The sequence below is a fragment of the Gekko japonicus genome, unplaced genomic scaffold (genome assembly GCF_001447785.1).
Source record: "Gekko japonicus isolate JY-2015 unplaced genomic scaffold, Gekko_japonicus_V1.1 scaffold1792, whole genome shotgun sequence".
NCBI lineage: Eukaryota > Metazoa > Chordata > Lepidosauria > Squamata > Gekkonidae > Gekko > Gekko japonicus.
The window spans coordinates 251,445-268,534 of NW_015175413.1; the positions used below are offsets into that span (position 1 = coordinate 251,445).

The window sequence follows — 17,090 nt, forward strand, 5'->3', positions numbered from 1 at the left end:
TGTGTCCCCTCATCCCCAGACCACACAGGGGAGGCGTGAGAAAATGGGCCGCCGCTGCCTCCCCGCTCGACCACCTCCGGTGCCTTTCCAGGCGGCCGGGCAGAGCCAGTGCATGTTGGCCTGGCCCTCCTCTTGCCTGGCGGCGGCTCCTGGCTGCCGCAGCTCAGCAGGACTGCTGCCGTGGCCCCGTCTGGGGCCTGCAGGCCGAGCAAGGGCCCCTGGCCACTGGAGCACCCGGCCCGTCCGGCGGCTCAAAGAAAAGTGAGGAAAAAAGGCCGGTCGCCGCCTCTGTGGGCGGGACCATGCCCACAGAGGCAGCAACACAGCCAATGGAGAGAGACACCATATGAGTGACACACCAGGACACCAACCAATTCTGGAGCATGTGGAACCTTCTAGAGAAGTGCCACCACCAAATGGCCTTTATAATATAGGGAGATGGTTATAGTGTGCGAAACCAGAATTTAGCTTAGACTATCATTCAAATCCTGGTTTCCCTTCATGCTGAGTTCTTCTTCTTCAATCTTTCTGTCTTCCCCCACCCCCACCCCCTGTGCCAAGGCTGGTCTGGGTCCCAGAACCAATGGGTTGAAATTGAATCAGAAGAGTTTTCAGCTAAACTTTAGGAAGAACTTCCTGCCAGAGTGGTTCGTCAGTGGAACAGGCTACCTCGGGAGGTGGTGGGCTCTCCAAAGAAGGTTTTTAAACAGAGGCTAGATGGCCATCTGACAGCAATGTGGATTGTGTGAACTTGGGCAGATCATGAGAGGGAGGGCAGGAAGGTTTGCCTCAGTGCTTAGTTCTTGTGGCCCTATCTTACACGCCCAGGGAAATGCTGAATGCCATTTTGAGGTCAGGAAGCAATTTTTCTCTATGCCAGTTTGGCCAGGGATCCTGGAGGTTTTTTTGTCATCTTCTGAGCATGGAACAGGGATCGCTGTGGGAGTGGAGGGGGAGGTATTTGTGAATCTCCTGCATTTTGCAGTGGGTTGGACTAGATGACCCTGGAGGTCCCTTCCAACTCTATGATTCTAAGCCAAAAATATCTGAATTGTTGCTTCATATGAAGCCCTAGTTTAGAATAACTGTGTTCAGTAGTCTAGTTTCAGAATCATGGTGCCTGATCCTGGTTTGACATAACCCTGACAAGCCATGGTTAGTGGAGTGACCTGCATGTGGACAATCATGCCAATCATAATTGAATCAAGCTGAGCCACTGGCGCTGAGTCAGTCCTAAAAGAAATCAACCCTGACTTTTCCCTGTAAGGCCAGATAACTGAAGCTGAAGCTCAAATACTTTGGCCACCAAATGAGAAGAGAGCACTCACTGGAGAAGGAGAAGAAGAGATTGGATTTATACCCCATCCTTCACTACCCAAAAGAGTCTCAGAGTAGCTTACAAACTCCTTTCCCTTCCCCTCCCCACAACAGACACCCTGTGTGGTAGAAGAAGAAGAAGAGATTGGATTTATACCCCGCCCTTCACTACCCAAAGGAGTCTCAGAGCGGCTTACAAACTCCTTTCCCTTCCCCTCCCCACAACAGACACCCTGTGAGGTAGGTGGGGCTGAGAGAGCTCTGACAGAAACTGCTCTTTTTCAAGAACAACTGTGCCAGAACTATGGCTTGCCCAAGGTCATCCAGCCAGGTGCAAGTGGAGGAGTGGGGAATCAAACCCGGTTCTCCCAGATTAGAGTCCGCGCACTTAACCACTACACCAAACTGACCCTGATGCTGGGAAAGATTGAAGGTAACAGAAGAAGGGGACAGCAAAGGATGAGATGGTTAGCGTTATTGATGCAATGAACATGGGGTTGAGCAGGCTCCAGAGGACGGTGGAGGATGGGAGGGCCTGCTGTGATGTGGTCCGTGAGGTTGCGAAGAGTCGGACAACAACAGAGCCACTGGCAACCCTCCGGGACGAATGGGGTGTGTGTGTCAAGCGTGACAGCACACAACCTCACTTCTGGCAAAACGTGGAGCATTCCTGGTGTCAACCTGTCACTTTCATTTATTTATTTATTTTGCCAGAAATAACATTGCGCTCTCCCCCCCCCCAATGTTCCCTCTAAGCTATGGAGCTCTGTGAACAAAAATTCTACTCTGTGAGCTACCGGCATTAACGTTGTGAGCAGGAGGTTTGGCTGCTGCATAAATTAGTTTGCTCTGGAGCCCCATCCTTCCTGAGCTAAGACAAAAATGTATGAGCCAGAGGCTAAAAACCTCTGAGCTAGCTCACACTAACTCAGCTTAGAGGGAACACTACCTCCCCCATTTTTCTCTTGCCAGCCTTGAAGCACTGGTGGGGAACCTGGGTAAGTGGTATGCACAGAGGTCTAAAGCCTCTTATTTTGCTTATTACAGGAGGAAAGCTTGTGATAGAGCACCTAACACTCCTTTACACCATACTGTGCAGTTAGGCACTTTCCTTATTCCCCCCCCACCCCTTCTTTCTAGGCAAGGGGTAGGGGGAGAAGGCACCCATCCCTTAGCAGATCAGCTGCAGTATCCTGAGTGTCAGATTTCCTCACATCTCAGCCTTCTCTCCAAGCAGAACAGCTGGTACTGCGTTTGAGGCAGGGACTGCAAATCACTTTTCCATCTAGCAACCTATACCCTCCCTACACTGGGACTCCGATCTCCTGAAGCTGGGGGGGGGGGATACAGTCCAGCCAAAAAAAAAATAGAGACCGATATACACAGTAGAAGAGCAGTGCTCCAGGCAGCAAAGTGATTGGGCGTCAAAGCTGGAAGGAAACGCTGGATCATCCATGGCTTTTCCAGCAAGTTCTCTTTCCAGTTACGGACGCTTTCAAACTCTCCGGGATCCCTGACCAGTTACTCTCTGCTGCATAGCAGGGCTATTTTTGGGACAGGAACGCACAGGAACAGAGTTCCAGCTGGCTTCAGAGTTGGCCACGCCCACTACAGACCCCCCCCCCCGGTGACTCCAAGGTGGGCGGGCCAGGGTGGTGCCTGGAAGGATTGGGGAGGCATTTAAATGCCTCCCCGTGCCTTCCCCAGCCTGTCCAAGGACCGGCTTGCCTGGGCTCCCCGCAGCCACGGGGCACCCAGGAAAGCCAAGGGAAGGCAGTTTAAATTGCCTTCCCTTCCCTTCAAGGGGGGGCTTGCCAAACTGCCGCCCCTCCCCTCCAAGGGCCGGCTTGCCCGGGCTTCCCGCAGCCGTGGGGCGCCCAGGCAAGCCAAGGGAAAGCATGGGGTGTGGCCTAATAAGCTAATGAGCTGTGCTGTTAGGGGTGTGGCCTATTATGGTAATGGGTTTTTGCTGTTGGGTGTGGCTTATTATGCTAATGAGTTCCTGCTGGGCTTTTTAAAAAAAAAAAAAAGCCCTGTGCATAGCCATATTCAGATGTGGAAAGCGACTGCCTTCAATAAAGCCACACAAGAGACCAGTGGGTCCTTGATACTTAATGATCAGCATGCTTGAAGAATTCTAGTCTGGAGCTGATGTAGATGAGGGAAAGGGTCAGGGCTATTTTTGGGCAGGAACGCACAGGAACGGAGTTCTGGCTGGCTCCTGAGTCGGCCACGCCCAGCAGGGACTCATTAGCATAGTAGGCCACACCCAACAGCAGACACTTATTAGGATTGGCTACATTAGGGGTGTGTGGCCTAGCACGCAAAGGAGTTCTTGCTACAAAAAAAAGGCCCTGGGTTTTGATAACAAATAAGGTAAACAGAATAAGAAGCAAATGGTGGGTGTGGCTGGATGAGCACACTTCTGGTAACATGGGGGTGTGGCCTAACATGCTAATGAGCTGTGACATCAGGGTGTGACCTGATATGCTAATGAGTTTCTGCTGTTGGGTGTGGCCTATTATGCTAATAAGTTCCTGCTGGGCTTTTTCTACAAAAAAAGCCATGGAAAGGGTGATGGACCACACAGAGCAGCCAGGCATGTCACACGATCTAGAAAAGAGATTAATGAGCACTTCTCCTAACCCTGGCTTTGAACATGAAAAAATTATATTAAGCAGAAATTTGGAGCTGAAAAGCAAACACTCTTGTCACAGATTTACAATCTGGCCAGGCTGGAAGTAGGAAGCATGGACATATACAGAATGACCACAGCAAGGATTTTATAGACTGAAGTCTGTCTAGATGCAAATCAGACTTTTGCTTGACAGAGAAAAGCCAAGGTTTTAACTATTGCCTCTTACAACAACAACAACAACAACAACAACAACAACAAAAAGGTTCCCCCAGAGAAGCAATCGGTTTGCAAATGTACTGGGAGCAAAAGAAATGATCTGGAGAAATTTTTCTTCTTATGTTTGTGAGTATAATGAAAGCAAATCTGCATTCATATTCTTTTAATTTTTGTTTACTGATCGCCATACATTTTTGTATTCAGCTCCGCGTTAATAGAAGCATATTGGCCTCCAGTCCAACCCCTGCATGAGAGGCACAGTCTTCGGCCCTTTAAAGTAGCTGCCTACTGCACAAGTTCTCTGTTCGTAACACAAAACACTAGCAAACTAGGTTTAAATGTGTCAGAGGTGAGAACAGGATCTACTTCTGAGCACTCATGAGCTCATCGGTGACGATGGGAAAGATTTTGAACTTCCTGCAAGTTAGCTAACAGGAAGGAAAAAGTGATCTGCACTTTCTGCTTTCACTCTTCACCTGTAAGACTGGAAAAGGCTTGTTCCTCAACCTACTGGGAGACACGTGTGCTATTTCTGAAGTGAGAAATCCTTCTGTTGGGGGCGGGGAAGCCCTCTTTTTAATGTTACTAAAGCAAACATCTATATACTATTTCCCAAACTCTGTTCTCCATGCGGATACTTATTTCCACCAACAGAGGGCTCACCCTGCCCCAACAGCTTTTTCTACAGACTCAGGGGACTTCCTGGGGCCTGTAGAAAAATCCAAAAAGGGAGAGTTAAATTCCACCCAATACCTTTTGAAATGGCCTCCTGGACAGGGATCTACTTCAGGCATCAACGGTGAGAGATTAGAAAATTGCAGGGGGGAGCCTTCTAACTGTTTCTATCAGCAAAAGGCGGGGGGAGGGGGAGAAGCCGGGGCCGTGAGACTGCATTCCAAGCCACAAATTCGCGGCTTGGAGTGCAGGCACATGTGTGTCCTCCCCCTGCTTCTCCCTTAAAGCATTTAAAGGAACCCTTTAAATGATTTGGAGGAGAAGCAGGGGCCATGCACCTGCACCCCAAGCCGCAGATTTGCAGCTTGGAGTGCAGACATGCACGGGCTCCCCCATTTCTTCCCAAAAGTTGGGGGCCTTGGGAGGAAGTCGGGGGCCGGGCTCCAAGAGGCCCCACGGTAGCTACGGGCCTGGCGTGCATGCCGTTGTGACAGGCCATCACAATCTTTTGGGGACATTTGCAGCCACAGCCAAATTGCTGGAAAACAAAAGAACAGTAGCACACACAAGTATCCTGCCACACAGGCCTTCTCCAGCCATGAGTTTTCAAGCAACTCCTCATGCCGCTGATGACATGAGGAGAAACCAGGGAGGTTTGGAATCATATCCCCTGCAGAAGGTATTCCAAGGTCTCTCTGCTAAGGCCCTAAAGCCAGAGGATTAATTAGCTTGTGCTGAAAGACAAACTGCAACCCAGGCAAATGCCACTCAGGGCACTTGTGTGTGCTCAAGTGGAAACATCTGTTCTGCATACCAAAGCTTCAGGATATTACTAGGCAAGTCGAGCTCGCCTTTCTGTGGAGGCTTTCTGCTTTGCTGCTCCCAAGAGGACTTGCTATCGGATGAGCAATGGGTTTTGGCCAGCAGGCCACAGCAGCTGAAATAAGCATACGAATCACCAAGGAGAAGCACTGTGGGCTGGATAACTTTGACAAATGATATTCGACACTTGTTTGTCTTGTTGCCTAAAGCAAAAATTCAATTTGTAAAGCCGCTTCTTAGCTCTCCAGTCCAATAACTCACCTTTAGGTAACTCAGCATGCAAAACAGGAGCCTCCATTTCAAGAACAAAACTCACAGGTAAGATGGTGGCAGGCCAGCGTCTTTTAAGCACAGGTATGCCCCTACTCAGGAGCTGCGGTGGCTCAAGTGGTTAAGACGCTGAACTGCCGGCTGGAAGGTCAGTCGTTCAGCAGTTCGAGACCCGAGTGCCGCATGACGGAGTGAGCTCCCGTCTCTGGCATTCCGTGTGCCTTGGCATTTAGTCATGCCGGCCACATGACCACGGGAACGTCTTCGGACAGCGCTGGCTCTTCAGAGATGAGCACCGCAACCCTAGAGTCGGATTCGACTGGCTTTCGAGCAAGGGAACCTTTACCTTTACCCAGGGCTTCTTTTGTAGAAAAAGCCCAGCAGGAACTTATTAGCATAATAGGCCACACCCGATATCAGAAACTCATTAGCATATTAGGCCACGCCCCTGACAGCACAGCTCATTAGCCTATTAGGCCACACGCCATGCCTTCCCTTGGCTTGCCCAGGCGCCCCACAGCTGCAGGGCACCCGGACAAGCCAGCCCTTGGACAGGCCAGGAAAGGCACAGGAGGCATTTAAATGCTTCCCTGATACTTCCAGGGCCCCCCCTGGCTGGCCGGCCTCGGAGTCACCGGGGGGGGAGGTCACTCTCTAAGCCTTCCCTCTGTAGCCACGCACACAGAGGTTTTGGCTGTAGTGGGCATGGCCAACTCTGAAGCCAGCCGGAACTCCGTTCCTGTGCGTTCCTGCCCCAAAATAGCCCTGCCTTTACCTTATGCCCCTAAAGTAAAGGTAAAGGTTCCCTTGCTCGAAAGCCAGTCGAATCCGACTCTAGGGCTCATCTCCGTTTCAAAGCCGAAGAGCCAGCGCTGTCCGAAGACGTTTCCGTGGTCATGTGGCCGGCATGACTAAACACCAAGGTGCACGGAACGCTGTTCCCTTCCCACTGAAGTGGTACCTATTTATCTACTTGCGATTTCTTGCTTTCGAACTGCTAGGTTGGCAGGAGCTGGAACTAGAGACAGGAGCTCACCCCATCTTGCGGCACCCGGGTCTTGAACTGCTGAACTACTGACCTTCCACAGCCTGCAGTTCAGCGTCTTAACCACTTGAGCCACCGCAGCTCCACCTTATGCCCCTACTCATATGTAAAAATGATGGTCAAGGAACAGCCATGGCAAAGCCAGAAGGCCACAACCAGATCAATTCATTTAACAGTAGTGTATAACATTATCTGTCTTCTTATATGCAACTTGTTAAAAAAATTAATACACGTGGCAGTATAAAGAGCCCTTGTAGAATTATATGAGGTATGCAAATATGTACCTGGAGCTGGATAGCCCAGGCTGGCCCGATCTCATCAGATCTCAGAAGCTGAGTGGTGTTGGACCTGATCAGTACGTGGATGGGAAACCACCAAGGAAGTCTAGGGTTGCAATGCAGATGCAGGCAATGGTACGCCACCACTGAGGGTGTATTGCCTTGAAAACCCCATGGGGGTCGTCATCACTCAGTTGCGACTTGACGGCACTTTTCACCACCACCATGCAAATATGTCACAAACAACCAGTAATTTTCCTGTTTTTATAAACCCTCAGATAATTGATGACTCTGGAGAGGTTATGAGACTTCTGTATCATTGCTATAGATTTCTCTCTTTCTCGCTTTCTTTCTCTCTTTCTCGCTTTCTTTCTTTCTTTGAAGAAAATTAGTTTGACTGAAATACTTATATGGACTTACTATTCTAGGGGGTGTTTATATTAGCATACCACTTGGTTTCTACTCAGTGCATAATCTTGCTCCAATGTTAATCTCAATACATGTTATTAGCTCTTCAGATTTCATGGTACCTTTCATCAGCCTGATGCACACGCTTCATATTGAAACAGGATTACTAGATTACTATGATGTCTTTGCATACCCTGAATATCATTTTACCATGGCTTTGTAATTTATACGACAGTCGTATATTTTTAAAACTCACATATAAAGAGATCAAGGATATATATATATATAAATTGCTTTGAACTACAAGTAAAGGCAGGTTATAAATGTTTTAATAAATTAAATAATAATAAATTTGGTACATTTGTGCTACTTCACTATTTGTGGTCTTCTAAGGAGCAGTGGTGGCAGTAGAGGACAATTTAGGAGGCCATAATAGCACAAGGTTGGAAATGTTGTTAAGACACTGAATTGCAGACCGGAAGGTCAGTAGTTCAGCAGTTTGAGACCCGAGTGCTGCATGACGGAGTGAGCTCCTGTCTCTCGTTCCAGCTCCTGCCAACCTAGCAGTTTGAAAGCAAGAAATTGCAAGTAGATAAATAGGTACCACTTTGGTGGGAAGATAACAGCGTTCCGTGCGCCTTGGCATTAAGTCATGCCGGCCACATGACCACGAAAAACATCTTTGGACAGCGCTGGCTCTTCAGCTTGGAAACAGAGATTAGAACCGCATCCCTAGAGTCGGATTCGACTGGCTTTCGAGCAAGGGAAACCTTTACCTTTACCTAACCCATCCACTGCTCTCCTGTCCACACAGCTCTTTTCCCCACAAGTGTTTTTCTACCATCCGGTAGAAAGACAGGCTGCAGGAGTAAGAGTGAGATGAGGGTGAAGGGCTCAACAACCCCCATATCCTCCCCAAGGTTACGTGTGGACTACCCTCCCCGACGTTACGTGAGGATTAGGCGGAACTTGTATTTAAATACGCAGATTTGCTGCTATCTCCTAGTTTGGGCCAAATATCATCTTTAAGGACAGGATTGTATATTGAGCAGAATGTCAGGTTGTGAGTGACTATAATAGCTACTGATGATCCGTGAAGTCTATGTAAGGGTGTCAGCCAGATAATAGATTTTATATATTCTTTTCTAATATTTTTATTCTTCAGTGGAGCGAAACGCTGGCTCACGTGTGCATGTGTACATCACTTGATTACTCAACTCTAAAGTCTCCTCCCGTCTGTGTCCCAACTTAATTAGAAAACATTATTTGAGGGATGTGAGGTAATTTAATATTTCTGATGTGTTTTTTCAAGCAGCTCTATCAACCATCTGCTCTTCATGTTTGATGTAAGTGGTTAAATGCGCCAGTTAACCACTGTAGTGGTTAAGTGCGGCAGTTTGATGTCGTGGTTAAGTCCGCGGACTCTAATCTGGGAGAACCGGGTTTGATTCCCCACTCCTCCACTTGCACCTGGCTGGATGACCTCCGTAGTTCTGATAAGAGCTGTTCTTGAAAAAGAGCAGTTTCTGTCAGAGCTCTCTCAGCCCCACCTACCTCACGGGGTGTCTGTTGTGGGGAGGGGAAGGGAAATGAGTTTGTAAGCCGCTCTGAGACTCCCTTGAGTAGTGAAGGGCGGGGTATAAATCCAATCTCTTCTTCTTCTTCTACCTCACAGGGTGTCTGTTGTGGGGAGGGGAAGGGAAAGGAGTTTGTAAACCGCTCTGAGACTCCTTTGGGTAGTGAAGGGAGGGGTATAAATCCAATCTCTTCTTCTTCTTCTTTTACCTCACAGGGTGTCTGTTGTGGGGAGGGGAAGGGAAAGGAGTTTGTAAGCCGCTCTGAGACTCCTTTGGGTAGTGAAGGGCGGGGTATAAATCCAATCTCTTCTTCTTCTTCTTTTACCTCACAGGGTGTCTGTTGTGGGGAGGGGAAGGGAAAGGAGTTTGTAAGCCACTCTGAAACTCCTTTCGGTAGTGAAGGGTGGGGTATAAACCCAACCTCTTCTTCTTCTTCTACCTCACAGTTGTGAGGAGGAGAAGGGAAAGGAAATTGTAAGCCGCTCTGAGACTCCCTTGGGTAGTGAAGGGCGGGGTATAAACCCAACCTCTTCTTCTTCTTCTACCTCACAGTTGTGAGGAGGGGAAGGGAAAGGAGTTTGTAAGCCGCTCTGAGACTCCCTTGGGTAGTGAAGGGCGGGGTATAAATCCAATCTCTTCTTCTTCTTCTTTTACCTCACAGGGTGTCTGTTGTGGGGAGGGGAAGGGAAAGGAGTTTGTAAGCCACTCTGAGACTCCTTTCGGTAGTGAAGGGCGGGGTATAAACCCAACCTCTTCTTCTTCTTCTACCTCACAGTTGTGAGGAGGGGAAGGGAAAGGAGTTTGTAAGCCGCTCTGAGACTCCTTTGGGTAGTGAAGGGCGGGGTAGAAATCCAATCTCTTCCTCTTCACCTCACGTATGAAGTCTCAAAAAGGGTGTTAGCTAATGCGCGTAGGCATCATACAAGAATCTACACTGCCCAAATATTAAACTATAACAACTAATGGAAATTTTCATTATGTTTCAGGGTATTAAAATGCTGATTACTGTAACGCCACCCCGTGAGCCGGCCTCCCTTCACCCACAGGCGCCACCCCCTCCTCTTCTACCAAAGCCCGGAAAGGAGAACCTTAAGCTTCAGAGACTCTTGAAAAAAGTAGCGAAGAAGAAAGCCGCCTTATCAGCACAGCAGACCGCATCATTCCGATCCAGTCTGTCCCCCGTGAGCGAAGCCAGCCCTGACCCGGAGCACAACGAACGCTCCTCCCCTCTAAAGCCTACGGAAACCGCCACACACCTCACCATCAATCTCCCGCCCCGCTTTTCCATCAAACCTGTCATCCACCACGTTTCTTCTCCTTTTCCCAAAGGAAAGCCTTTTACGTTCAGTGTCACAGAGCAGAGAAACCTTTCGGGACATCTCAAAATCACTTCCTCCCCTTCCCGGTCACCCCTCCAGAGACTCAGCCCCGCTGAGCCCTCATGGCCACAGTCAGACATGCACACACAGTTGTCCCCTCCAAGTGCTCTGCATTCTGTGCTCCTTTCTCCTGAACCTCCCGTGGAGACCCCAGTGGTGGTTTCTCACACAGCTGAGACCCATGCCACCATTCATAGTATGCAACCGTCAATCCCCCTGTCACAGCCAACCCCTAAATATCCTAGTAGTGAAGACAGACCCTCGCCTTTTCATATGCCGGTACACCAAGAATATCCACCGACAGGCCAGGTACCCGTTGCACACTTCTCAAGCCAGGCGAGACCAATCACTCCGAAGTTTGAAACCGCTTGTGCCCCTGAACCTCCTACTAGAACGACAGCTGCCGTAATGCATGTTCCCGGACAGCAAGTCGTAGTTGCAGCTCCTCAGGTCAGTAGGCCTGTGACACCAGGAAGTGACAGAGGCCCCGAACCACATGTTGAGACCCAGAGACACGCAAGTCCCAGTGGATCTCAAAAGCCCATTATACCAGAGATGGCCCTGCCGGCTCCATCAACAGTCAGCACTCACGTTCTCTTGCCAGGAGCTAGGTGTGAACAGAGTCCGCCAACATCAGTTGCTCCCCAAGGCACCTTACCAAAGCCTAAGCCAGTCGTGCCACCGAAAAGTAAGTTTAGTGGCTGGTCCCGCCTTAAGAAGCACTTGATAATAGAATCTGAAGAGCCCCAGTTCCCAGTTCCGGAACCCGAGCCAACCAAGCCTGAAGAGGCGGAAATAAAGACAACGCAAGGTCCCCAAGTGGATACTGGTCAGGACAAGAGGATAACCAAGTCAAGAGCCATCAAGATGTGGGATGCCATCTTATACCAAATGACAACCAGCAAAGCAAAAAAGCAGCAAGGGAGTGAAAAGGAAATCAGGAGAGAGGGAACCTCCCCCTTTCGGCGTCGTTTACCCCTTCTACTCCACAGGCCTCGCTTTGATGCGCGGAAGCTTAAAGAGCTGGCCGCCAAACCCCTGACAAAGATCACTACTCTGTTTGAGGTACGCCGGATCCAGTGCAGAGCACCTGAGGAATTGCCATTGCGTTAGCAGGACTGCATCTGGGTGGCATCTAAAGGAAAACGATGAACCCTTCCTCCTATAAGATTTCTTTTGGGAAGATATAAGATAACTGCAAGATTTACTGCAACAGAATCATTTTCAAGGGGAAAAAAATAATAAAACCCTTCAAGGGACCTACTTTGTGCACCTAGAAATGTATATGCATGATTGAAGTGAGAGACGCCTGAGGGGAAAGATGTTCACCTCAGTCTCGTTTTACTGCTGGCTCAAGTTGCAATCTGTTTAACAGCTGAAGCCGAAGAACAGGTAGAACGTTTTAAGCAGGCCGGCCATTTCAGGTCTCTGATTTGTTAGTGTGTTTTTTCTCATGAAGGAGACATCCACTTAGGTGTACTGCACTAAGCCAATCTAGAGGCACATTCTGCCAGAGCGACTGTTTAACAGCTGAAGCCAAGAACAGGTAGAACGTTTTAAGCAGGCCGGCCATTTCAGGTCTCTGATTTGTTAGTGTGTTTTTTCTCATGAAGGAGACATCCACTTAGGTGTACTGCACTAAGCCAATCTAGAGGCACATTCTGCCAGAGCGACTTTCTTTTCTGTAATAGAAAGAATATTCTTGCCTTCTTTGCCGTATCCCATACGGAGGCTGGCATTTCCCCCGTCTTTATTGGGTACAGGTAGTATTTTGCATAACTGCAGTTATAATCTCATGATTTTACAAGCTACCTATAGACATAACGATAGATCCACAGAAACTGCAATGCCCAGTTTCTCTCACACACCCTATGACAGTGATGGCGAACCTTTTAGAGACCGAGTGCCCAAACTGCGCCCCAAAACCCACTTTATTTATCGCCAAGTGCCAACACGGCAATTTAACCTAAATACTGAGGTTTTACTTTAGAAAAAAACAACTCATACATAACTTGAGACGATCCAAACAAAAGTAAGGAAAGCAATCCCAAATGCTTTCATTTACTTAAAAACTATTTGGCAGAGAATTCGACACTTTAATGATGGTCTGGGCCTGGCTGGGGCGATGGCACGCGTGCCCACAGAGAGGGCGCTGAGTGCCACCTCCGGCACCCGTGCCATAGGTTCGCCACCACTGCCCTATGATCTCTGGCCAGACTTTCCACATCTTTCAATGGGATGATGTGGGGAAAATGTATTTATCAGTTTTCACACTACCATCAAGTCTCCGGGAAATGATCCCGTGTACACAGTCGCTGTTTAAAACCTAGTACTTTAAGACAAGGTAGAATTCAAAGCAGCCCACCCCATGGTAATGTAATCTTGGGAAGAAAGGGATGAAAAAATAACACCACTTTGACTTAAAGCCCCTGTTTAAGACTTTGGGTGCGGTCACACGGTCCGTTTGATCGGGTTTCGCCACTGTTCCCTCCCGCATTTAAATTTGCTGACTAGATAGGCCGATCTGCCTCCCGGGGCAAAGCCGGCTCACTCGTGCAATGTTCACGGGTTTTCCTGCCCCTTGGAAAATCAAGTGTTTTCCTTGTACTCGCGCTTTGAACACGCGATTTCGCCTATCTGGACAGCCATCTATCGCAATGATTGCGATTAGGGCCGTCTGACCGTTTTCCCCCACGATGAGGTGTTGTTTTTTTCCAGGCTTCTGCCTTTGAGCACATGGGCAATTCACCATTTAAACATTCAGGCGCATGGGCCGGGCGGATGAGCAAAGTCCTCTGCAAGGCACTCCGGGCAACAACAGCAGCAGCTGCTGCTGCTGCAGGCTTCGGAAGGTCGAGAAGGTGGAAGAGGAGGCGGTGGCGGCACAGGGACCGTGAGGCAGTGGCGGCAGTTTTGTGCGCCCTTTGGGTTTGACAGCGGCTGTGACGGGGGGAGGGCTTCTGTGGAGCGGACCCTGCTGGGATCTCGGGGCCGTTGGTCTTCGCCGGGCTTTCCCCCTGCTGGGAGAGATTCAGGAAGTGCCGCTGAGTCCTCAAGCTGTCTCCTGGGCCACCCGGGTGGGCTGGCAGGTGAGCGGGCAGGCAGCAGAGAGAGGAAAAGGATTTTCAGGCGAGCGGGTGGTGGAAGAGAGGGGCCGGCTGCATCTAATCAGCCCAACCGAAGTAAAATATTCCCGATTAAATTAAATTAAAGCGGGAACAAAGCGGAATTACCTCACCCGTGTGGCCACAGCCTTTCATGAAATGTTTCTATGTAAAGTATTGCAAATGAACAAGAGTCTGAAATATGAAACTCAAAATCACCACATAAACCGAGACTGAAAGATAACGTTAAAACTAATTTCTTGAACCTAAAACCTGGAGGTGTGGGTGGAGGGAATTGGTCTGACAAAACTATAGAGTGGGATGGTGTCTGGCAGGCTTCTCTGGAGACATAATGCATCGTCGCCACAAAAATTAAAAACCAACATGCTCTGCACATATAGAAATGTAACCTCCTGTAGATGTGGAATCTGGTACAAAGCCTTCACTGCGTATCTTAAGCAGGCAGGCGGCTTCATACAGATAAAGTAGCCCAAAGATCCAGGCCACTTAAAAATAATGAAATTGAGTGATTGCCAAGATACAGAGATGGCCATAGTAAGATCCTTGTCCTTTAGAAATTACATGGTACAAGACTCAAATCATATGGTTTAATACCAGAGAAAAATCCTTATTCATGTGGTCGGTGCAGTGAGTCAAGACAGCTAGGCTAGAAATTTGTAAAAAAAGTTGGCTCTTTTAAGCCACAAATGACAAAGCTCGGCAGCCAGGCTAATTAAATTATGGCTTCTGTCTCATTTGAAAGACTGCCCTAAGCCTGCTGAAAGGAGCTACATTGGTACATCTGCCCTGCAGGAGCACAGGGGGCCTGGAACTTTCTCCATCTCTCTTTGAATAATGTTACCAGTTACCTGATACGAGAAAGCTTGCCTTACTTTAATGCTGTTTCTACAGTACTCATTTGGGGGGACATGCCTAGGGCTTTAGCTATAAAATAGCTGCGGATTCCTTGTCACTGTGGAACCAAGAGGGCAGCTTTCTTCTTGCAGAGTTTCCTGGGAACATGTCCCATAGCTCATGCATATCCTACATGACCACCATAGACAAGGTTCAGATCTACAGCTATTTTTTACGTATGGTGCTTCTGTAAAAGCTGTAAAAGGTATGTTCAAAGCAAAAGTATGAAAAAATTAGAAGCAACCTTGAGCAGAAAGTAGGTAAGAGTCTTCCAAAGTCCAGGTGTACTTCTGCTGACCACACTCAAATACCAGGTTTAGGGTCCATTTGCAGTCATTTTCCTCTATACACAAGCAAAATTGAGTTGGCTACCTAATGCAACATGCAGAAAGGGTAGGCAGCCTTTTGTACTCTTGACACAGCACTCTCCAGGTCTTGCTGTATCTATCAGCTGGTTCACCAAGTATGAGTCTAGTCATGGATTAGGACTGCTTGTGTGAACCACTTGTGGCAGTTTGAGAGATTACATAGTGACCTGCAGTCTTTTTAACATCTATTGCAATAGTGCACAATAGCGAGTTCACAGTCTTTTAAGCATATCTCTCCTTATATATAATTCCATCTTTGAGTGGCAAAGTTCTATGTGCACCAAAGTCAGTTGGCTGCCTGAACTGCCATTCAGAAGGCACTGGCTGCGTTGGCTGCCTGGGTTGCGGAGTCCCGCCCACAGAAGTGGCGGCCAGTATCTCCAGCTCAGTGTGCTCAGAGCTAACGGAAGGGATGGACGGGACTCTCAGCAGGGATGGGGCCTCCTTCCCTGTGGCTCACACGCAGCATGGGGGGTGGGGAGAGGGTCCTCGCTTTGGTCCTCTCCCACGGCCTCCATACATGGAGTGAGGACCCAGTGAGCAGCTGCCAGTTCCCCCCTCATGCTGCCACTGCCCCGGTTGCTCACCAATCCGCCCCGGCTCTGGCCGCTCGAGCTGGCTCCGCCTCACACGCCAGCTCCCTTGCCCACCTCACGCTGTTTACAAGGGCTGCCACTCAGAGTGGGGGGGGGGCTGGAAAAGCCACGCAGCCAGAGTCGGGGTGGGGGGACCACCAAGGTGGGGGGAGGGCCACCCATGGCAGCGGTGGTCGGGCCATGGTACTCGGGGGGGGGCAGTGACTGCTGCAGGCCAGGGCACTCTCCCAGGGCCTCTCTCTAGATCTCGTTGCATTTCTTTCTGCAACGGGCCTTATTACTAGTTTAAATACAGATGCAAATGGTTCTCTCTCTCCTTCCCGCTGAAGTAGCTCTGTGTGCTTCACAACAATCAGCCTTTGCACTCACTGATTACATCAAACAATTCTCACATTGTGCTAGGAGCCAGCAGCAGGGGAATGGAGGGGGGGGCTTGGCTTTTGCACCGTTTGTTGGCACGTCAGGGCAACTGCTTAGTCACTCTGTGAAGCACTGGCCTGATCCAGCAGGGTTCCTTATGTTCTTAGATGCTTCAAGTACTTTTTAGATTACATTTTCCCTGCAGTTTTAGAACATTTTACAATACTTGAATCATAGGGCTGCCAGCCTTGAGGTGGAAGCCAAAAATGAGAGCTCACGGGAGGAAGTGCAATTCCAAAAACAACATCCGTGACAAAAATCACGAAGAGTCAATAAAGATTAAGTTGCAAAAACGTTTCCTGTAGTAATTTCTGTAGAATTTTTTTTCCTATTATCACTCACACGCTAACGAAAACTGCGCAATGAACAATTTGTTTCACAATTTTGCTTTCTCTGAGCGTGTACCGTGTGAAGACCTTGGGTTCTGTTATTAGAGTGTCAACATGGAATGTTTCCTTCAAGACTTGAGAAGTAGTCATTGATAAGAATTGGGACCGCTACACGCTCAGATAAAGCAATATTGTGAAACGAATTGTTCATTGTGCAGTATTCGTTAGCATGTGAGTGATAATAGGAAAAAAAATCTACAGAAATTACTACAGAAAATGTTTTTGCAACTTATCTTTATTGGCTCTTCGTTATTTTTGTCACTGATGTTGTTTATGGAATTGGCCTTCAGGTGGAGCCTGGAGATACCCCAGAATTACAAGAGTCCTCCAGACCACAGAGAACAGTTCCATTAGGAGAAAATGGCAGCTTTGGAGGGCGGATTCTACGGCATTATCAGAGGTCATTTCGGGGGGGACCGCGGGGGAACACAGTTCCCCGGGTGAGGTGCAGGGGGGGCATATGACGAAGCCCCGCCCCCTGCTTCCGGCCGCCCCGCTTCCAGCCCTCATTCAGCCAGGAGGAGGCAGGAGAAGAGGGAGGGTAAGTTGCTTCCTCCCCGCCTCTCCCCACCCCCACCTGCCTGGGGCCAGGGAGGGTCTTGGCGGGGCTTCCTCGCACTCCCGCTGGCCTTGCAGGTCCACCGCCGGGCCCCTGATGTCAGGGGGTGTGGCA

The 17,090-nt window shown here is 49.0% G+C and overlaps 2 protein-coding genes across 4 annotated transcripts in view; one reads left to right on the forward strand and one right to left on the reverse strand.

Moving 5' to 3' along the window:
* Window positions 1-12,712, forward strand: part of LOC107122635 (proline-rich protein 33-like) — a 38,555-nt gene extending 25,843 nt beyond the window's left edge. The window contains exons 2-3 of one of the 2 annotated variants that reach the window (XR_001482929.1): window positions 10,233-12,017; window positions 12,172-12,712. Coding sequence is in view for 1 of the 2 variants with exons in the window: in XM_015425760.1 (XP_015281246.1) it covers window positions 10,242-11,738 (1,497 nt within the window). In the remaining variant the exon portion in view is untranslated. Of the gene's footprint in view, window positions 1-10,232 lie in introns of both variants that reach the window. The other variant, XM_015425760.1, reaches the window with a different exon arrangement.
* The window catches only part of LSP1 (lymphocyte-specific protein 1), a 138,192-nt gene that overhangs the window by 4,029 nt on the left and 117,073 nt on the right, over window positions 1-17,090 (reverse strand). The window lies entirely within an intron of this gene.